At 38.9% G+C, this 21744-nt stretch overlaps 1 protein-coding gene across 3 annotated transcripts; it reads right to left on the bottom strand.

The window, feature by feature from the left end:
* Window positions 1-4714: 4714 nt before the first annotated feature.
* Window positions 4715-21230, bottom strand: LOC121388787 (platelet binding protein GspB-like). 3 transcript variants are annotated; one of them, XM_041520283.1, is made up of 7 exons: window positions 20968-21230; window positions 16979-17239; window positions 13726-14082; window positions 12545-13390; window positions 11078-11170; window positions 9232-9315; window positions 4715-7651 (listed from the first exon to the last, which is right to left on the bottom strand). In XM_041520283.1, exons 1-7 carry the CDS (start codon window positions 21119-21121, stop codon window positions 7050-7052), a joined length of 2397 nt encoding a protein of 798 aa, XP_041376217.1. In that variant the 5' UTR covers window positions 21122-21230; the 3' UTR covers window positions 4715-7049. The 3 variants fall into 3 exon arrangements, with proteins under 3 accessions (XP_041376217.1, XP_041376218.1, XP_041376219.1); XM_041520284.1 differs by lacking the exon at window positions 9232-9315; XM_041520285.1 differs by lacking the exon at window positions 13726-14082.
* Between the last annotated feature and the right edge of the window lie 514 nt (window positions 21231-21744).

Raw genomic sequence — 21744 nt, 5'->3', positions numbered from 1 at the left:
AATCAGACGACTTGTCCATACCTGTTTTTCTAGGCAAGTATTCGTTCCTGGTGAGTCATCAGAAAAGCTGATGTCATGTTGTGTGCAGTGTTCTTTCCGTGTTCTTTGAGCCATGGGAGTCCTTTTGCAGATAGTTAGTTCCTGGTTCTGCTGCCTCAGGGTGTACTTCACTACTTTCAAGAATACCTGTTTTATCAGTTAGTGCAACAGACAAACCAGAATAGTTAAGCAAACTGATATCCTTAATGAAGAAATTATGTTTAGCAACTTATTGGTTTGGGATACACCGGGTTCAAGTTAAGCTCATTCAAAGGATGTAGGGTTTACATTTCCAATGAGGGTGTGTACTGAATATCAAATCCAGAAGTAGTGAACACTATACCATTTCCACCTGTTGAGTATGCAGGATACGCTCCAGGTTATATTGAGTGAACAGTAACCCCTACAGCTTCCGCTGTGCGTTGGGTGTACTCTCCGGGTTCTGTTGTGTGTTCAGTGCACACTCCTGGTTTTGTTGTGTATTTGGTGATCTCTCCGGGTTCTGTTGTGTGTCCAGTGATCTCTCCAGGTTATATTGCGTGTTCAGTGATCTCTCCAGGTTGCGTTGTGTGTCCAGTGATCTTTCCAAGTTCTGTTGTGTGTTCAGTGATCTCTCCGGGTTCTGTTGTGTGTCCAGTGATCTTTCCAGGTTATGTTGTGTGTTGTGTGTACTCTCCGGGTTCTGTTGTGTGTTCAGTGCACACTCCTGGTTGTGTTGTGTATTTGGTGATCTCTCCGGGTTCTGTTATGTGTGCAGTGGTCTCTCCAGGTTATATTGTGTGTTCAGTGATCTCTCCAGATACCGTTGTGTGTCCGATGATCTCTCTCAGTTCTATTGTGTGTTCAGTTATCTCTCCAGGTTCTGTTGTATGTCCAGTGGTCTCTCCCAGTTCTGTTGTGTGTTCAGTGATCTTTCCAGGTTCTGTTGTGTGTCCAGTGATCTCTCCAGGTTATATTGTGTGTTCAGTGATACCTCCAGGTTATATTGTGTGTTCATTGATCTTTCCAGGTTATGTTGTGTGTCCAGTGATCTCTCCAGGTTATATTGTGTGTTCAGTGATCTCTCCAGGTTATGATGTATGTTCAGTGATCTCTCCAGGTTCTGTTGTGTGTTCAGTGATCTCTCCAGGTTCTGTTGTGTGTTCGGTGATCTCTCCAGGTTCTGTTGTGAGTCAAGTGATATTTCCAGGTTCTGTTGTGTGTTCAGTGATCTCTCCAGGTTCTATCGTTTTTAATGATCTCTTCAGGTTCTACTGTGTTCAGAGATCTCTCCAGGTTATGTATGATGTGTGTTCAGTGATATCTCCAGACTATGTTATGTGCAGTGTTCTCTCCGTGTTTTATTGAGTGTTAAGTGATCAATCCTCCGGTGTCTGTTGTTTGTGTTAAATTATTTTCTGGGTCTGTTTGACTGATATGTCGTGTTTAAGTTCTCTTGTGTGTGTGTGTGCTACGTCACGATCATGGTATGTTGTATGTGTGCTCTGTCATTTTCTTCTTCAGGTTCTGTTGTGTGTACTATGTCACGTTCAGTTGTGTGTGCCACGTCATGTTCAGGTTTCGTTGTGAGTTCTCTATTATGTTCAGGTTCTGTTGCGAGTTCTATGCTATGTTTAGGTTCTGTCGCAAGTGACTGGATAAGGGCCTTGGTATGTGCTGTCCTGTCTGTGGGGAAGTGCATATAAAAGATACCTTGCTGTATTAGGAATAATGTTGCGGGTTTCGTCTGATGACTACGAGTCATAATTACCAAATGTTTGGCATCCAATAGCCGATGATTAATTAATCAATGTGCTCTAGTGGTGTCGTTAAACAAAACAAACAAATAAACTGTCGCAAATGCTATGTCACGTTCATTTTCTATGGTGATTATTTTCCCATGTTCAGCTTTTTGCTATGTTATGTTCAGATCTTGTTGCCATTGATGTGCCAAGTTCTGTTGTGTATGCTATATATCATGTTCAGGTCCTGTTGTGTGAGCTATGTCATGTTTATGTCCTGTTGTGTGAGCTATGTTATGTTCAGTCCTGTTGTGTGAGCTATGTCATGTTTATGTCCTGTTGTGTGAGCTATGTTATGTTCAGTCCTGTTGTGTGAGCTATGTCATGTTCAACTTATGTTGTGTGTGCTATGTCATGTTCAGCTTCTGTTGTGCGTGCTATGTTGTTCTAATGTTTTGGTGTGTGTGTTTGTGTTGTGTCATGTTCACGTTCAACATTCTGTTGCAAATATTCGTTAACTGTAAAGTTAATCAAAATTCAGAGATGTTCCTATCGTTTATGTTGAGGCCAAATTCACTTTATTTGCCTTTTAACCTTACGTCTGATTACATTGTCATCTGTTACTGGACTTTGTCCTGGATAACTTACAATTGCGTTTGTATGTGCAGTGTTGTTAATCCATACTGCCTACATGTAGGGCAATCCTATAGATCTTCAAAGGCAGCTGAAAGACGGAACTTGATCACCGTAACACATTTAAATACATCCAAAATCAGTGTAATTATGCTTGCACTTTTGTCTTGTTGTCATTGCCACATACAGCTTTATTATGAATTAAAATTGTATCTACAGATACAAATTACATGTTGGAAACTTTGCTTCGATTAAAAAAAACTTCAAAATAGATAGAAACAAAATGCAGTTTACATTAAAGATTAATACACGATTGGAAAAAAGCACGATTTGTAACGTATTTGTTAAACAGAAATGGATTAGTATGTAATGCGTAAGTTAGCTACAAGTTCAAGGGCTGTAAATAGGTTTGCGTTGGAAAAGACGTTTCAATTTGTTTAAAACCTGGTTTATATATACATACATACATACACACACACACACATACACACAGACTTCGTATATATATATATATATATACACACACACGCACGAACAGTTTGTGTGTATATTTGTGTGTGTGTGTGTGTGTATATATGTATGTATGTTTGTATGTGTGTGTGTATATATATATATATATATATATATGTGTGTGTGTGTGTGCGTGTGTGTATGTATGTGTGTATGTATATTTGTGTGTGTGTCTCTCTCTCTCTCTCTCTCTCTCTCTCTCTCTCTCTCTCTCTCTCTCTCTCTCTCTCTCTCTCTCTCTCTCTCTCTCTCTCTCTCTCTCTCTCTCTCTCTCTCTCTCTCTCTCTCTCTCTCTCTCTCAACGTTCATATTAATACCAGGCTAGGATTCACGATATTTTATTAAAGGTTTTTAAAAAAAAATAGAATTTAAAGATTTTTGACTGGTAGACTGGATAAGTTTGCATTTTTGGTGTATTCTGTAAAATATAATATTTGACCAAAATAGGGGTGGGGGTGGGGGTGGGGGGGGGGGGGGTCCTTAGGCCCCCAGCTGAATCCTCGCATGAATAATATAGGTATGTGAGAATCGGCCCCAGGCATCGCATATGCTTAGGTCAAATACCTGGTTTCTGGGTTGATCGCAGTGCAGCGGGCAGTGGAAATGCTGTACTTTCAAGTTCATTTTTTGGGTCGTGGGCGCAAGGTTGAAAATCTATACTTATACTGATGACGTAGTTTACATTTTCAACAGTTGCCTCGTCTTCGATTTATTTCCATAGGATTCCTAGAAGTTTCACAAATCGTCTGTTAAAATTTCGGTATACATAACCAATAAAAAACGCCTCCGATTTACCGAAAAGCAAGTATAGACTCTTTTCAAACTTATATAGACCTGTAGTATGTGTTCTGTTCTACCTTTATGTGGATTTTCAAGACAATCCTACATACAGCCACTGATTTATACCAGCAGCAGGATCGGGTGTCCAAGCCGTTGATGGGCTGTTTTGTCAACAAACCTTCGATAATCAACCTCAAAATAATGATGGTTAATCTCATTGGAATTCTTCAAATTGTAATCAGAATAGTTTATTAACAAGCAAAGATGACTTTGATATGCATTTCATTGAAATTTGGGATTTAATAATGCCGATGGTTAATGATTTTGTCTGGCATGTTTTGTTTTAAAAGTGTGCACGCGACTGGAAATTAGGTCACGTGACCCAAATGCTGCCACCTGATTGGTCCAGACTGTTGTTTACATTGAAATTAGCCATGTGCTCAGTGTTTATTTTCTACATATGGTTTATTTTCATCAGTTTTGATGTTCGTTTTAGTATGTTTTGAATGTGATTATTCAAGTGAGAATAGACCCATCTGATAGAACTTTTTGATAGCTCTTTGCTGGTGCAGGTTTTGTTGAAATATTCCAAATGTTAAGGGCATTTTTCAGAATGGGACTACCGCTAATTACCGGGTAATTAGGTAGGTAATTAATTAATTATTAGTGAATTAAAATGACTGATATTGTGATAAGATGATTTTAAGAGGCAATAACCCATCTCTTAGTGGTGGGAGTCTTTCTTACCAATGATACAGATGAAGGGTTGTATGGCATTTTGAAGCACATTTTTAAAGAAAATGGTCACAGTGTTTCTTTTGTTTTGAATGTTAATCCATTGACGAAAACCACCCCAAATTAGGCGACTTCAAAATACCATAGCACCCTCAATATTTATCCTATCATCACAATTCAAAGACCATTTTAAATGTCTTTTCTAGCTCTTTCTAATGATACCAATTACTGCAATCACTTGTTTTTCTCACATACCTAATGAATATAGTATTGTTACAAACCAAAACAAACACTTATTTTTGTCACAATACCACTTCATTCACAATGCATATTCTCAAATACTGGAACTTGCTCAAGTCAAATACAAGAAAACAGTTTACAAATACATCAACGAAAAATTCAACTTTATTTATAGTATTTACAAAATACATTTTACTTTGGTTATATTATCATTAAATTCATAATGTATATATATTTGTAAACCATGGAACACTTTTAAGTAAACAAAAGAAGAAAACCAAGTAAAATATCCAGGTAGTAGCTATTGAATGTTATTATTTGTTACAACATTAATCAGACATATGGATCACTTCTATGTCTGCTGTTTGGGCTGTTTTATTTGGTTATATTCAGACATATACATCAACGAAAAATTCAACTTTATTTATAGTATTTACAAAATACATTTTACTTTGGTTATATTATCATTAAATTCATAATGTATATATATGTATAAACCATGGAACACTTTTAAGTAAACAAAAGAAGAAAACCAAGTAAAATATCCAGGTAGTATAGCTATTGAATGTTATTATTTGTTACAACCATAATCAGACACTTCTATGTCTGCTGTTCGGGCTGTTCCATTTGGTTATATTCAGACCCATTTATTGATTGTTCATTTTGGATACTGCTGAGGCTCAATGTTCGTCTACACTAGTTATCACCAAGTCCGCTTTTTAGTTATTTTCTCGTTATCACCAAGCTAAATTTTAAATTTTTTATTCCCTCTAGTATAGTTATCATAAAGTTCGCTTATTGTTACTCTCCCTGGTTATCTCAAATTCATGTCCCCGTTTCGGGTATTCCCTTTGGTTATTACCAATTACCGTTATTATAATTTGGTTACTTCCCTTGGTTATCATCACGTTGGTTACGGGTACGTCCTTTTGGTGTGACCGAATTACCTCATATGGTTATTTCCTTTTAGTTTTTGCAAAGTTTTCATTTAATGAATGCATTCCTGTTGGTTATCACAAAGTAAGGTTATCTGTTATTTGAACTTATTTGTCTTGATTATTACGTATTATTTTGTATCGACCTTAGTTAAATATCGGTTTGCCATATTTCCATGTATTATCATTTGATTACCACAAGGTACGGTTATGGGTTATTCCCCTTGACTATTATTACGTATTATCAAAGGTTCGTTATCTCCCTTGTTAGTTATCACCAATGAAAATCGCTTTGCTATCGTTTCGTTCGTTTGATTTCTCTAAGTACCGTTATTCCCATTGGTTATTATTAAGTATTATCAAAAGTTAGTTGGGTTTTTTCATTAGTTATAATCAAAGAAATATAGGTTTTCCAACTTTCCATGCGTTATCAGTAGGGCCTCCACGAGTCCAAAATATTGTACTCGAATACTCGGGAATCAAACTCGACCCGGACCCGAGTACCCGACACCTACACTAGATGATAATGAGACTAAGGAATAAAGTAAAACAGTATTATGCATTTTAATTCGAGAGCTGAACATGGATGCTAAAGTATGCCGTTGTACTCCATTCCACACATGCGACTTTTGGGTTGCCTCCATGTCTTATAATGTAACAGGCGGCAAGCATATGGCAAACTGACTTTAAAAAATATAATTAAATGAGAGTGCTCTTCCTTGCACGGGTACTCGAGTTCTGTCAACGGACTCGAGTCTTGCTAGACCCGTGCCCGAGTACTCGAGTACTCGTGGAGATCCTAGTTATCAGTTGATTACCACTAAGTATGTCTATGGGTTATTATTACATATTATCACAAGTTCGTTTTTTCCTTGTGTTATCACCAAAGAAATATCGGCTTTCTATCTTTCTATGCTTTATCAGTTAATTACCAATAAGTACGGTTACGGGTTATTCCCCTTAGTTATTATTAACTATTATCAAAAGTTCGTTATCTCCCTTAATAGGCCTGATTATCACCCAAAAATATGGGTTTGCTATCCTTTTGTTCATTTGATTACCGTAAGTACAGTTATTCCCATTGGTTATTATAACGTATTATCAAAAGCTCGTGATCTCCCTTAGTTATCACCAAAGAAATATCCGCTTGCTATCTTTCCGTTCTTGCCATTACCCCAAGTACAGTTATTCCCATTGGTTATTTTTAAGTGTTGTCTCCCTTAGTTATTACCAAATAAATATCGGCTTACTATCTTTCCGTTCGTTTGATTACCCTAAGTACGGTGATGGATTATTCCCCTTAGTTATTATTACGTAATATATAAAGTTCGTTATCTCCCTTAGTTATCACCAAAGAAATATCTTTCCGTTCGTTTGATTACCCTAAGTACGGTGATGGATTATTCCCCTTAGTTATTATTACGTATTATCAAACGTTCCTCATCTCCCTTAGTTATCACCACAGAAATATGGGTTTTCCATCTTCCCGCGCTAGCAGCAGCAGACACTGGAGTAAAATCCGAACATCCGATCTCTCCCTCTCATCAACGACGAGTTTTGTGACCAGCCGGCGCAGACTGTACTCGTCGTTTATCCAACAGGCGTCCGCCGCGCTCTTGGCGGGGATTCGACTCAAAAGCCCATACTTGTTGATGACCTTCTGCGCCACCAGGCCATGCTTCTGCATGTCATACCCTAGCCTAGCCAGGTGGACCATGATGCGAGCCAGGCGGTTTCGGATCTCCGCGTCGCGTTTCGGGCTGAACCGTCCTTGGGCGTCCTCGGCCTCCTTCGAGATCATCGACGGGATGTTGCTGACGGTGTAACCATAGAAACGCCTGCGGTGGCAGAGTCCGGATCGATGTCGGTCGTTCCTCCTGAAGACGTAGTCGAGGATGCGGCGCTCCAGTTGGAAGGCGATCTCGCCGATGCAGCGGTACGACTGGATGACATCGTCCACCTCGCCGGTCTTGGGGATCTCGTTCGTGCTGTGCACGGTGGTGGACCAGCTCTTGCGGCAGACGTTGGTGCCGTCTGCCGAGGACCACGTTAACTCCGCTGGTAAAATGTGAGAGAGAGGAACATGACATATTAGTATGACCTTAAGATCTGCACTAATTTGTTTTTGGAATAAACGCAACGGATATACGGACGAATGGGCAAGCATAATATATAGAAGCGGACAGAGAAATAGAAACAACGAAAGCAATATTGGCAGACATAGTGAAAAATAAAGTTTGTCTTGTTTAACGACACTACTAGAGCACATTGTTTTATTAATCATCGGCTATTGAATGTCAAACATTTGGTCATTTTGACACAGTCTTAGAGAGGAAACCCGCTAGTTTTGAACTAGTAGCAAGGGATCTTTTATATGCACCATCCCACAGACAGGATAGCACATACCACGGCCTTTGGTTATACCAGTCGTGGTGCACTGGCTGGAACGAGAAATAGCCCAATGGGCTCACCGACGGGGATTGGTAGAAATAGAAACAGATGGAGAGAAGTAGGATCGCAGACTTCGCCAGTTGAGGGGAGCTATCATTCCCGCTCCCCATCACTCACACGAGACTAATTCGAGGAGTAATATTTATGCACCCTCATCCTGTTCATTTGTATATGGTATCAATATGGTAATATCTTACATGGCTCCCCTTAAAGGGACAGACCCTAGTTTTTAAACACTAAGGCATATGTTCTACTATTAGAGCCGTTTATGATTACTGAAATCAAACATTACTTATATTTTATTGTTTAGTTTATCAATTTCCGTACCATCGAAGTGTTTCTGGTCACCCTGGTGTTTCTAATACCAAAATGCATTTTTAATATTTTTTTTAAAACGCACGTGCGTCTAAGAAGTAATGATTATGGAGTTGCGTTGTAGTCTATTTTTAAGGATATTTCAACGTCAAAGACTCTTGTTTCACTCTGTTGTATCCAACTGACGCCATATAACCGTAAATAAAATGTCTTGAGTGCGTCGTTAAATAAAACATGTCTGTCTGTCTGTTGTATCCAAATTTGTTACAGGTTTGTAAATTAACCAAAGTTAGTGTCCATTTTTGCGGGTTGAGACTAGGGTTTAGGTAAAAAAAAATTATTTAATTTAAGTTAAGGTAGCAATTAATCACTCCTCTTTTCACGTCAAGGTCTGTGATCGACTGTATTATTCAGGATCAGTATACACTACTGCTAGGCCCAGACTGTCAACTGCCAGCAGAAAGTTGACCAACTCAACGGTCGCGTTGTGATTTCTCCCAACTTACGACGTCACGGGTGCGTTCAGACCAACAACTGGACGTCGCGTATACGTGTAATAACGTGCTCACACTAGCAACAAATATCGGGTGCGATAAATTTTTTGAATCGGATACGACGGCCATCGTAGACGTCGTGTATCACGAAAATCGAGTTGTAAGAGCGCTCAGGAGCCTAATTCACAAAGGTCTCTTTGGCTCTACTAGACAACAAATCATTCTCTTTGCAAGTCTTTTAACATTGCACTGCGAGATCGTAAAGTTGCGAGAGTTTAGTGAATTAGGCCCCAGACTAGCAAGTGGACCGTCATAGAAGTCGGCCAACTTTCTGCAGGCAGTTGGCAGTCTGAACCTAGATAGAGGGCAGCGACTCACTATTCTCCATGGAATTGGACGAGACGACGGCAGGTCCTGGAGTGAACGAGCTTGACTCTCCGTACAGAGGACGTCCTTCTGACTCTGGTCAAAGGAAAGGAATGTGTCTTTAGCAACTCAGCACATTTTACACTATATGGGTATCTAGCATGTGGTTATTTCGTCGCTTGGGAGAGACGGTAAAATATTTTCTAAGTTTGTTTTCATAACTTGTGCAGGAACATGGGTGCAATACAAATTATGGGACATGTATGGACGAACAGAGCAGTATCACATGGGTCATATAAATAGAGAATAACTAGTTAATGACGTCGGATATCTGCTTTAATCTGTGAAGGTAAGAATTGGAAATTTCTCATTCGGCCTGAACAGGATAAAGCAGATATTCGACGTCTGTAACTACTTATTATCTTTATCCTGCAGACCATAAAAAATTAAAGGGAGGGGCTATTATTTCTAATATTTTAGCCACATTGTACGATGACCGAGAGGTCAAATGAGCAATTTTGTAATGTAGCTATGCGTATGACGTCATATGAGTGTCGAAAGTCATAATCTGCTAGTATACGTTTATGACTTTGCTTTAATCGGTCATCATAATATGTCAATAGAAACAGTGGTTGCAGGATACTATGTATTAATAGCTGGCTTGTGAATGACGGTACGGTACTTTGACTATCGAGTTTAAAGCTTTAATGTCACTTCGTCACATTGTACCATCGGTTATAATGTAAAATACAAACAGAACTACACTTGTAAGAAATACACAGTCTCTCCATACTATAACATCATCTGCTATTGTAACATAAAAATGCAACTACACCTCCTTCTGGGTATTATAAATAGACGACTTTTGTTTTTTTAGTCCCCTACCGGCCCAACCGGAGGGCACTATAGATCTCATCTCCGTCCTTTTGTCCGTCTGCCTGTCCGTCCATCTGCGGCACATATAGTTTTCTGGATGTTTTGTTTTAGAATGCTTTGAGAAACTTTGCTATCATGTACTGTTACAGATCAAGTTTAACTTCCATGGTGATTTACCCATTTTTGATTGAGTTATGGTCCATGGACTTAGGAGATAAGAAAATTAGTTTTCCGGACTCTTGTTTCTTCAGGTGTTCAGATATTGATCTGAAATTTTGCGTATAGCTTTATCATATACTGTTACAGATCAAGTTTGACTTAAATGGCAATTTACCCAGACTTGACGGAGTTATGGCCCTTGAACTTAGGGGATACGAGAAATTGTTGGGGCCTCGGTAGAGGACATGTATTGCTTTAGCAGTACTAGCATAATGATTGTTGTTTTAGCAAGGGGAAGTGGGATCCAACCTCTCTCCCGGTTTGATGCTTGGTATATATCAAGTCAGTACAACAAGCTTCAACCAAGCGCCAGTACGTAGCTCAATAGGTAGGGCTAAGGACGCTAAGCCGACGTATCTAACCAATAGTCCTGTCCTAGACAGACAGTCCATATATCCGAGGTGTGTGCACGTCACGGTGTTTGGACCTCAGTTGGAAGGACAAAAGGTTTGTGGATCTAAAGGCGACGCCACACGATACGAAATGAAATGAAAGGAAATGTTTTATTTAACGACACACTCAACACATCGGCGTCAGACATATGGTTAAGGACCACACAGATATTGAGAGAGGAAACCCGCTTTTGCCACTTCATGGGCTACTCTTTTCGATTAGCAGCAAGGGATCTGTTATATGCGAGTGCTTCGTACGGGAAAAGCGGATGTTATAGCAACCTTAGAAATCTTAACGTTGTCTTTGTAACTGTCCGCTATTCTCGTACCAAACACTCGTGCCGTGTGACGTCGCCTTCAGACTGACTCACGTTTGAGGGAGAGGGTTCTAGACATGATTGGAGATTCCCTTCCCTCTAGATCTGTGGCGCTCACCGTCGTGATGTTAGACTGGAACACCATTCCTGGAAACAGAAAACAAATACAACCAGTCGAACGTTTCACTTGAAGGCACTGGACCTCGGGGTTGTTTTCAAATATACTTAATCATTTGTAATAGATCACAATCTTGTTTTATAGACTAAAGGCCTTGCTTATGGTATTGCCAGGACTTCTAGATTATGGTAGCCCCAGTCCCATGGCTAGTGATATTCAATGTTGGACTAGTAAATAACTACTATTGCCATGCCCGACGACTAGTGAAAAGAAGGTCAAATGTTACAGTTAAGTCTATTTTGTAAATATGAATATCCTGTCCCCACCTCAACACCCCCCCCCCCCCCCCCCCCCCCCCCAATGTTAGTGTTTTCCAAGCTCTATCTACATCTTTAGGTGACATATCTGATTATTACTATTATTTAGCAAAGTAGGGCTAGTGAATTGTTAATTGTGGCTGGTACATTTTTAAAATCACTGGTCCCATGGCTAGTGGATTTTATAAAACTTCTAGAAGCCCTGTCGTATTCGAACAGTCTACCCTGATTCGCTTATTTGGTAATCCATGTTCTTATAGCTAAACGCTGTTTAAAAACTATACCACCATTGTTGTTTAAAGGGACAGACCCTACGCTTTAAACACTAAGGGTCGTTTTTTTCCCATTTACCATAGTTTGACACCCAATAGCCGATGTATTTTTCGTGCTGGGGTGTCGTTAAACATTCATTCATTCATTCATTTAAACACTAAGGCATAATTGTTCACTATTAGAGCCGTTTATGATTCACTGAAATCAAACATTACTTATACTTTATTGTTTAGATTATCCATGTCCGTACAACCGAAGTGTTTCATGTCATCCTGGTGTTTCTAATATCACGAACTGCATTTTTCATGTTTTTAAAAACGCACGTGCGTCTGAGAAGTAAGGGTTATGGAGTCGCGTTTTAGTCTATTTTTAAGGGTATTTCAACGTCACAGACTCGTTTCTTTCTATTGTATCCAAATTTGTTACAGATTTGTATATTAACTAAACATAGTGTCCATTTTTACCAGTTAAAACTAGACTCTAGGTGAAAAATATGCCTTAGTGTTTAAAAACTAGTGTCTGTCCCTTTAAAAAAACATATAGATAAATTGTGATTACTTCCACATTTACCTTTATCGCACGTTTTATCTGCGTGTTTTTATAGTAAAAGCAAATTTTAAGTTTAAGAATTACTTTTTATTAATATTTTAAATCACTAAATTATTTTTATTTGTTTGATTATTTATTTATTTATTTATTATTTTTTGTTGTTGTTGTTGTTGTTGTTGTTTTTGTTGATGATGGCGGTGTTGGTGTTGGTGTTGGTGGTTTTGTTTTGTTTCATTTCAGTTCCGTTACTGAGACTGTACTTACGTTTCGGAGACGGTGATGGAAGTGTTCCGCGATGAAATCCAGAAGGGTGACTGCCATCTTGATTAGTCGAGAAAGAACGACACACCCTTTCGGAATCTATAGAATATATTGGCTGAATTAAATCTTGACGGGGGGACGCCGAGGTAGTCGAGATTGGAACACTTCTCGACATTTGATGACTCGAATTCGAAAGGATTCTGCCATCTGGGAAGGGATCATCTGCATAGGTCACGGACGCCGAGGTTGGAACAGTTCTCGCCTTTTGATGACTCGAATTCGCAAGGAATCTGCCATTTGGAATGGGGTCATCTGCATAGGTCACGGACGCCGAGGTTGCAACAGTTCTCGACTTTTGATAACTCGAATTCGCAAGGAATCTTCCATCTGGAATGGGGTCATCTGCATAGGTCACGGACGCCGAGGTTGGAACAGTTCTCGACTTTTGATAACTCGAATTCGCAAGGAATCTGCCATCTGGAATGGGTTCATCTGCATACGTCACGGGAGCCGAGGTTGGAACAGTTCTCGCCTTTTGATAACTCGAATTCGCAAGGCATCTACCATCTGGAATGAGGTCATCTGCATACGTCACGGGAGCCGAGATTGGAACAGTTCTCGCCTTTTCATGACTCGAATTCGCAAGGAATCTGCTATCTGGAATGGGGTCATCTGCATACGTCACCGACCTCGACAGATGGCGAGTGACTCGGGAGTCTGCCGAGTGGGAACGAGGATACCTCCACGCACCTTCGCTAATGTTCGTATATCTGTTATCTCGGTCTGCCGAGTGTGAACGAGACGATTTTCGGAAACCTTCGTCACTATTGACGCCCTCTTGATACTGTTCTGCACCCCCAAAAAACAATAAATAAATTAAAAAAATTATATATATATATATATATATATATATATATATATATATATATAAACCTGAATTTTTAATTAATTAATTAATTAATTAATTAAATAGTCTCTTTCGCAAATTTTGGCATCTTAAATTTACCCTGCCCCATTCCATCAATGAATTGGTGATATTAGAAGTTGTGCCCAGGGGAGACGTGCCTGAACCTTTTGAGGATAATTAGAGGTGGGTTTTTTTTTACCTACTCCCGTTAGATCCGCCACTCGACCAAAACCCCACTTCTAACATGCACAGAGAACACAATTTTGTTGCTACCTACCTATGGGAAAAAACCCTACATTTTCTTTTTTCACGTCGTCCTCCGGTGATGTCATATTACGATGGAGGACCCCAGACTTGAGATAAACTTTCGGTGATCGAGACTCCAGTGATGACGAATCGGCCTCCAAACTCCTGTGATTGTTCTTTTGCTCGTCATATCCGCCTGATGCAGATGCCTCCCCATACATAGGAAACACCGAGCGGTTTGTTTGTGACAATTTCGTGTCGGTGTCAGGTTCGGTATCTTCCGGAATAGAACGAATTGTATTAAACGACGCTTGCACCTTGTTCTTCCGGTTGCTTTTCCAATCGTTTTTCCACTCGTTTTTCCATTCGTTTTTCCACTCATTACATTCTGCAAACACATTATGGAAATAATTTAAGCATGCGCATCTATGTCGCAGCGTTGTTAGGTAAAAAGATCAAAGTTATTTGTGATTCGTAAGTTAAGATTTATTTATGCCAGCCCCTGGCATCCTATGTGCCCACCTATGGTTTTAAAACGAAGAAAGAAACAGGTATTTTTTGTCTCAAGGAAACTGCAAATAGGGACATAATTATAAAGAGGACTCATTTTAAATATTTTGAGTTAAACTTTTGTATTATATTCCAAAATGTGTTTCCAAACTGCATGATTTTGGGTGTATTTCTGACAATGTTCACACCCATACAAACGACACCCAAGCGGGAGTTGGCGGATATGACGCATATATTTTTGGAAACTTTGCTCATCAAACCATCATTCATTTGAATAATGGTTTAGCTATTTATTTCTGAACAAAATCAGCTTGTTTGAAATTTACCCAATTGATCGCGCCCCACTTTTGCCACAAGGAAAACCCGATGCATGAATACAAAGCCTCATTACAGCTAAACCGTATGCACTTCTGGTAAAAAAAAACACACCAAAAAACCCAAATGTAATTTAAAAAAAAAACTAATCTTAAGAATTTACTTCATGTTCCAAATAATTAGCCTTTCAACATACATCTATGCAAAACCAACAAGCAAACTCTTTTCGCGAAGGGTACGCTAGGGTGACTGTATACTGCTAATACTAATAAACATTTGACGTGCCTATATCAAATTAAGGTTCAAGCACGCTGTCCTGGGGACACCTCTGCAGAACAGAACGGGGGTTGGACAAAAGGTGCTATGCCTTTATTTGGTTTATTAGTTATCTATGATCGATAAAATCAGTGGGTGTATTTTCTAATGAAAATAAGTTTATTGTCGTCATTCTAAAGTTTTAAATAATTTGGACGACAATTTCGACAGTCGCCTAAAATAAAAATGGAAGCAGACATGTAAAATAATTTTTATGCCACGACCTAAAGAGAAATAATGTCATGCCCACCCATGGACCTACGGGTTTTTGTTTGATATGGTGTGAGGGCGTGATTGTTTTGAAGAATAAATGAATTAGTGAAAGAAGGAAAAAGAGAAAAAAAAGAGGTAAGAATAAGAATACCAATGACGTAGCCAGCATTTCCTCAGATTTATTTAATTTTCCCCATGACACTGATATTTATTTTACAGGGTTGGGTTTGTCTCGGCGTTTTTTCCTCTCTGGCTACTTGTTAAAATATACTCAAAAGCAAAAGTTATTGTGACATGGATTGTTTGGAGTAATAAATTTGTGAATGGATTTATGGATGTAAACTAGAGAAAATGTGCATGAAACAGCTCAAAGAAATGCAACCAAGCAGTTGTTGCAGCGATTGCATGCTTTGTGCAAGAAACATGGACTATTCGGGAGAAATGCTGTCCAGTGTTCACTATAAAAGGCCAGACATCCAGTCGCAAATCATTGCCATTCATTGCAGCCTTTAGAAGTCCAGAAGTCAGAAAAACCCCATTAGTGAACCGTTTGATGCAATTTCGTCATGTCACGCCTCAGTGAAAAATGACAGATGGCGAATCATAGGGATGGTTGAATCTGAGACCTCGCAGCGTGAGGTCGCACGTCAATTCAACGTCTACAGAAACACCATATGGCACTTATGGCAATGATATCAACAAAACAACCAGGTCAGGGACCGTCCCCGTTGCGGCCGACCACCCGTGACAACCCCTCGCCAAGACACATGGATCCGAACCACGCATCTGCGAAACAGGTTCCAGCCAACAACCCTCACAGCCCGTACCATCCCTTTCTCCAGCGTTTAGTGGCCTCAATGAGACGACGGTACCAGGCATGTATCAGTGCTCAAGGTGGACACATCGCTACTGACTGTATGAACTTCGCTCTAGACCCCCTCTAGTGACGTGGCTCATTTGTACATGGCAGGTGCGCCATTTTTATGGAATATTGCTCGTTTCCATACCTTCGGTTTCTCTTTCTATGTTATAACGTTTCATACACGGCAGTAAAAACTTATCATCAATTATCTTTGTCTTTTGTGTGTCACAATAACCTTTGCCTTTTAGTATACATATATCGCGATTTGTTAAAACTTTTAAAATTATTATGTGTAGAAACAGTAAATAATATACTGTTACCTCAATATAACACAATTATGGTGCTTACGGTCAAGTTGACCCTGACTAGTATCAGTGGCGTAGCTTCATGACAGAGCGGTTGTTTGTTCCCCATCCCTGCCAGTGTGCACGACTGTAAATCAGTAGTGGAAGCTATTGTAGAAACTGCATGAAGCAAACACTGATATTAAAATATATTAAAGGGACTGTCCAGAGTTTTCTGCTACTGTAATATGTGTACGAAACGCGGAGCCTTTTTGAAGACAAACTTACAAATTAAAGATATTTTCTTGTTTAGAATGTCAGTGTCTGTATAAACAAGGTGTTTTGATGTCGTTCTAATGTTTGTGGTATCCTCAAAAGGGATTTGACCTTCAATAATTTCGTACGTACGAAAAATATATATTACAATATTAAATGAAAGATGACTGCTACAACTATCAGCACCTGATCGCAAACACATAGGAACACTGGGTGCCTATTCTAAACAGGAAAATGTATTTGAAATGTAAGTGTAGTCGCCAAAAAGGCTCTGTTTGTCGAACATGCCTTACAATGGCTAACACAACCAAGCCGACGGGCTAATGGATGTCAAACATTTGATAATTTTGACATATTATAGTGTTAGGAGAAAACTCGCAACATGTTTTTGATAGTAGCAAGTTATCTTTTATATGCACCATTCCACAGACAGGACAGCATATATCACGGATTTTTGATATACCAGTCGTGGTGCACTGGTTGGAACGAGAAATTACTACACAACGTACCCAGTATTGCCGCTGACTTCCGCCAGAGTGGCGTGTTTTGAGATGAACAACTTTGTTGGTCAAATTCGACTTTTGCAGTCTCAATCCGTTGACATTCCTCGCAGGGCGAATAGCGCCCTGTCGGCGCGGGCGAATAGCGCCCTGTCGGCCCTGCTGTGTCAGAGTAGCCTGCGTGTGATGATTCCGCCACTCTGCCTTTACCCAGATCGTCTGCCGTTGCGTGTCTTTTCTCAGAACAATCCGCTTGCCAGTCGGTATCATCTGTAAACAGCAATAAGTAAACAACTGATATAATCAATCTACTGAGGTGTTAGTAGTATATCTGCGGTTAAAAAGTGAAATTGTCAACACTATGATGGTAGGTAAGTAACTACGATGCGCAGTGAAAATTAAATTTGACGTGTGTAAAAACATCCCGTAAAAAGGATTATTTAGCCTATCACTAACCCATAAAGAGACAGACCCTAGTTTTAACCGGTGAAAATTAACACTACGTTTAGTTAATTAACAAACCTTTAACATATTTGGATAAAGTTACAATTCAGTGTAACATGAGTCTGTGACTTTGAAATGGTGAAATACCCTCTAAAAATAGATCTAAACTCGACTCCATAACTGTTACTTCTCAGCGCACGTGCGTTTTTAAAAATATGTGAAAGGTATTTTGTGATGTTAAAAACACCAGGATAACCAAAAACACTTTAAATGTACAGAAATTGATAAACTAAACCATAAAATCTAAGTAAAATATGATTTCAGTTACATGTATCAAAAACGGCTCTAATAGTCAAAAATATGCCTTAGTGTTTAAAAACTAGGGTATGTCTCTTTTAAAGTCCATGTCATAAATCCATTTGATATTTATAAGATACTAGTAACAAACCAGCTTCCATTTTGTATCGTGTTTACGTCCCGACTGAAATAATTTTCAGTTGTCAATTCAATTGTCAAATTTCAAATGGAAATTATTTCACGAGGGACATAAACATGATACGAAATGGTAGCGAGTTTAATATGCTATTTATTACCCATAATCGATCTTAATTTATATCACTGAACTCGTTTGGTTGACTTTCCTGTAAGGTTGTAATCGATGTTTGTTTTGTTTAACGACACCACTAGAGCATATTCATTTATTAATCATCGGCTGTTGGATGTCAAACATATAGTCATTTTGACACAGTCATAGAGAGGAAACCTGCCACATTTTTCCATTAGCAGCAAGAGATCTTTTATATACACCATCCCACAGACAGGATAGCACATTGATATACCAGTCGTGGTGCACTGGCTGGAACGAAAAATAGCTCAATGGAACGACCGACGGGGATAGATCCTAGACCGACCGCACATCAAGCGAACGCTTTTCCACTGGGCTACGCCCCGCCCTAAATCGATGTCATTATCGTGGTTCTAGTGGGACGTATCACTTTCCTATGAACCAATATATTGTGAACCATATGGGTAATAATTTACCATTATTAACTTGGTTAATAATCGTTTGTTGTGAATGCCAATCACGGGCGTAAGGAAGGTGTCAAAACGTGTAGGGGGAGGGGCACACACACACACGCACGCACGCACGCACACATATGTAAATGTATGTATAAATATATTTTAAAAAAAACATCGCTGCTGCTACAAAGTGTGTGTGGGGAGCACATGTCCCCCTCCCCTCCCCCCCCCCCCCCCCCCCCCCCCCCCCGCTTCTTATGTGTTGTGTGTTGAATGCGTCGTTCCTTCCTTCGTATCCGGTTAGACAAATTATTACGTTTACAGTCCATAGGACCGATATCTAGGTTGGGGGGGGGGGGGGACAAAAAATTTAAAATAGCTGTTTGGCAGTAATGCTAATATGAATAAAATTTAATGTGGTTATCCAGATTGGGGCTTTTTTTTTTTTAATTTGGGCAAAAATCAGCCTGTACTTCTCCCTACATACATACCCATCCCACCCACCCCCTTGCAAAAATGGGAGCCTATGACATTACGATTTTCATATTTTATAGTTAAATATTCATCTCAATATATGGAATCGATTAAGTATGCGTGACGTAAAAACAAAACAAAACATGACGCTTGCAACTTTGATAAGACACCCAAAGGCCGTGGTATATACTGTCCTATCTGTGGGAAATAAAGGAAATGGTTTATTTAACGACGCACTCAACACATTTTATTTACGGTTATATGGCGTCAGACATATGGTTAAAGACCACACAGATATAGTGAGGAAACCAGCTGTCGCCACTTCATGAACTACTCTTTTGTAACAAAGGCCGTGGTATGTACTATCCTGTCTGTGGGATGGTGCATATAAAAGATCCCTTACTGCTAATCGAAACACACTACTTGTGGAGCACTGGCTGGAACGACAAATATCCCAATGGGGCCACCGACGGGGATCGATCCTAAACCGACCGCGAATTGTCCTGTCTGTGGGATGCGCATATAAAAGATCCCTTGCTACTAATGAAAAATGTAGCGGGTTTCCTCTCTTAGACTATATGTAAGAATTACCAAATGTTTGACATCCAATAGACGATTATAAATAAAACAATGTGCTCTAGTGGTGTTGTTTAAGAAACAAACTTTAACCTTTTTGAGAATACATCTTTAAAATGAGGTTTTCAGTATGTGTCTAAAAGTGAGTAAAAGTACCTGTGTTTTCAGTATGTGTCTAAAAGTGAGTAAAAGTACCTGTGTTTTCAGTATGTGTCTAAAAGTGAGTAAAAGTACCTGTGTTTTCAGTATGTCTAAAAGTGAGTAAAAGTACCTGTGTTTTCAGTATTTGTCTAAAAGTGAGTAAGAGTACCTGTGTTTTCAGTATGTGTCTAAAAGTGAGTAAAAGTACCTGTGTTTTCAGTATGTGTCTAAAAGTGAGTAAAAGTACCTGTTTTCAGTATGTGTCTAAAAGTGAGTAAAAGTACCTGTGTTTTCAGTATGTCTAAAAGTGAGTAAAAGTACCTGTGTTTTCAGTATTTGTCTAAAAGTGAGTAAGAGTACCTGTGTTTTCTGTATGTGTCTAAAAGTGAGTAAGAGTACCTGTGTTTTCAGTATGTCTAAAAGTGAGTAAAAGTACGTTTTCAGTATTTGTCTAAAAGTGAGTAAGAGTACCTGTGTTTTCTGTATGTCTAAAAGTGAGTAAAAGTACCTGTTTTCAGTATTTGTCTAAAAGTGAGTAAGAGCACCTGTTTTCAGTATGTGTCTAAAAGTAAGTAAAAGTACCCGTGTTTTCAGTATTTGTCTAAAAGTGAGTAAGAGTACGTGTGTTTTCTGTATGTCTAAAAGTGAGTAAAAGTACCTGTTTTCAGTATTTGTCTAAAAGTGAGTAAGAGGACCTGTTTTCAGTATGTGTCTAAAAGTAAGTAAAAGTACCCGTGTTTTCAGTATTTGTATAAAAGTGAGTAAGAGTACCTGTGTTTTCTGTATGTTTAAAATGAGTAAAAGTACCTGTTTTCAGTATGTGTCTAAAAGTGAGTAAAAGTACCTGTTTTCAGTATGTGTCTAAAAGTGAGTAAGAGTACCTGTGTTTTCAGTATTTGTCTAAAAGTGAGTAAGAGTACCTGTGTTTTCAGTATTTGTCTAAAAGTGAGTAAGAGTACCTGTGTTTTCAGTATTTGTCTAAAAGTGAGTAAGAGTACCTGTGTTTTCTGTATGTGTCTAAAAGTGAGTAAGAGTACCTATGTTTTCAGTATGTGTCTAAAAATGAGTAAGAGTACCTGTGTTTTCAGTAATTGTCTAAAAGTGAGTAAGAGTACCTGTTTTCAGTATGTGTCTAAAAGTGAGTAAGAGTACCGGTGTTTTCAGTATGTGTCTAAAAGTGAGTAAGAGTACCTGTGTTTTCAGTATGTGTCTAAAAGTAAAAGTACCCGTGTTTTCAGTATGTGTCTAAAAGTTAGTATAAGTACCTGTATTTTCAGTATGTGTCTAAAAGTGAGTAAGAGTACCTGTGTTTTCAGTATGTGTCTAAAAGTGAGTAAAAGTACCTGTGTTTTCTCGATGACAAGACACGCTCCATCGCAAGTCCTTGTTCTCCTTCTGTAGTTTGCTGATTTCCTGTAGCAGATCCGAACACATACGAATGTACGGCGCCGCGTCGGTCGTGGGCTCATGGTGGACAGAGCAATCTTTACAGGCCATGATGTTTACTGCTCTACTGTGGGCAATATTTAAACGCCAAATCGGTCACTGATCTAATGTGTGCCTTCACTCGCCATACTGCTTACTGCTCTACTGTACGTTTACGTAAATGCAGTATCGTGACGTCATTTATCTGTTCTTTTCTTTTTCCGTAGCTACGTATGACGTCATCAATAATGATTACAGATTCAGCCAACAGGCAAGTTAAATAAATAAATAAATAAATAAATAAATAAACACTTTAAGCTAATTTTATGCTGTTTGGCTTGTTTCATTTCATTTCATATCACTAAAGACAGAACATTGTGGCATTTGGTGCATTTATAACACATAATTGGTTTAACTATTCTCTCTCTCTCTCTCTCTCTCTCTCTCTCTCTCTCTCTCTCTCTCTCTCTCTCTCTCTCTCTCTCTCTCTCTCTCTCTCTCTCTCTTAATAATAATAATAATCTTTATTTAAAGAAGGTTACACAAATAGTAGTACACTAATCTCCCTTGTGGCCTTCTGTCTATTAAGTACTAAATATTATTACTCAACATATAATGAAATAAACAATGTAATAACAAAACACAACATAATTATTCTTCATTAAATGCATCAAAACTATAAGGTAAATACGCAT

This window comes from Gigantopelta aegis, chromosome 14 (assembly GCF_016097555.1).
Source record: "Gigantopelta aegis isolate Gae_Host chromosome 14, Gae_host_genome, whole genome shotgun sequence".
NCBI classification, from domain to species: Eukaryota; Metazoa; Mollusca; class Gastropoda; order Neomphalida; family Peltospiridae; genus Gigantopelta; species Gigantopelta aegis.
This window is presented reverse-complemented; position numbering and strand designations above follow the sequence as displayed.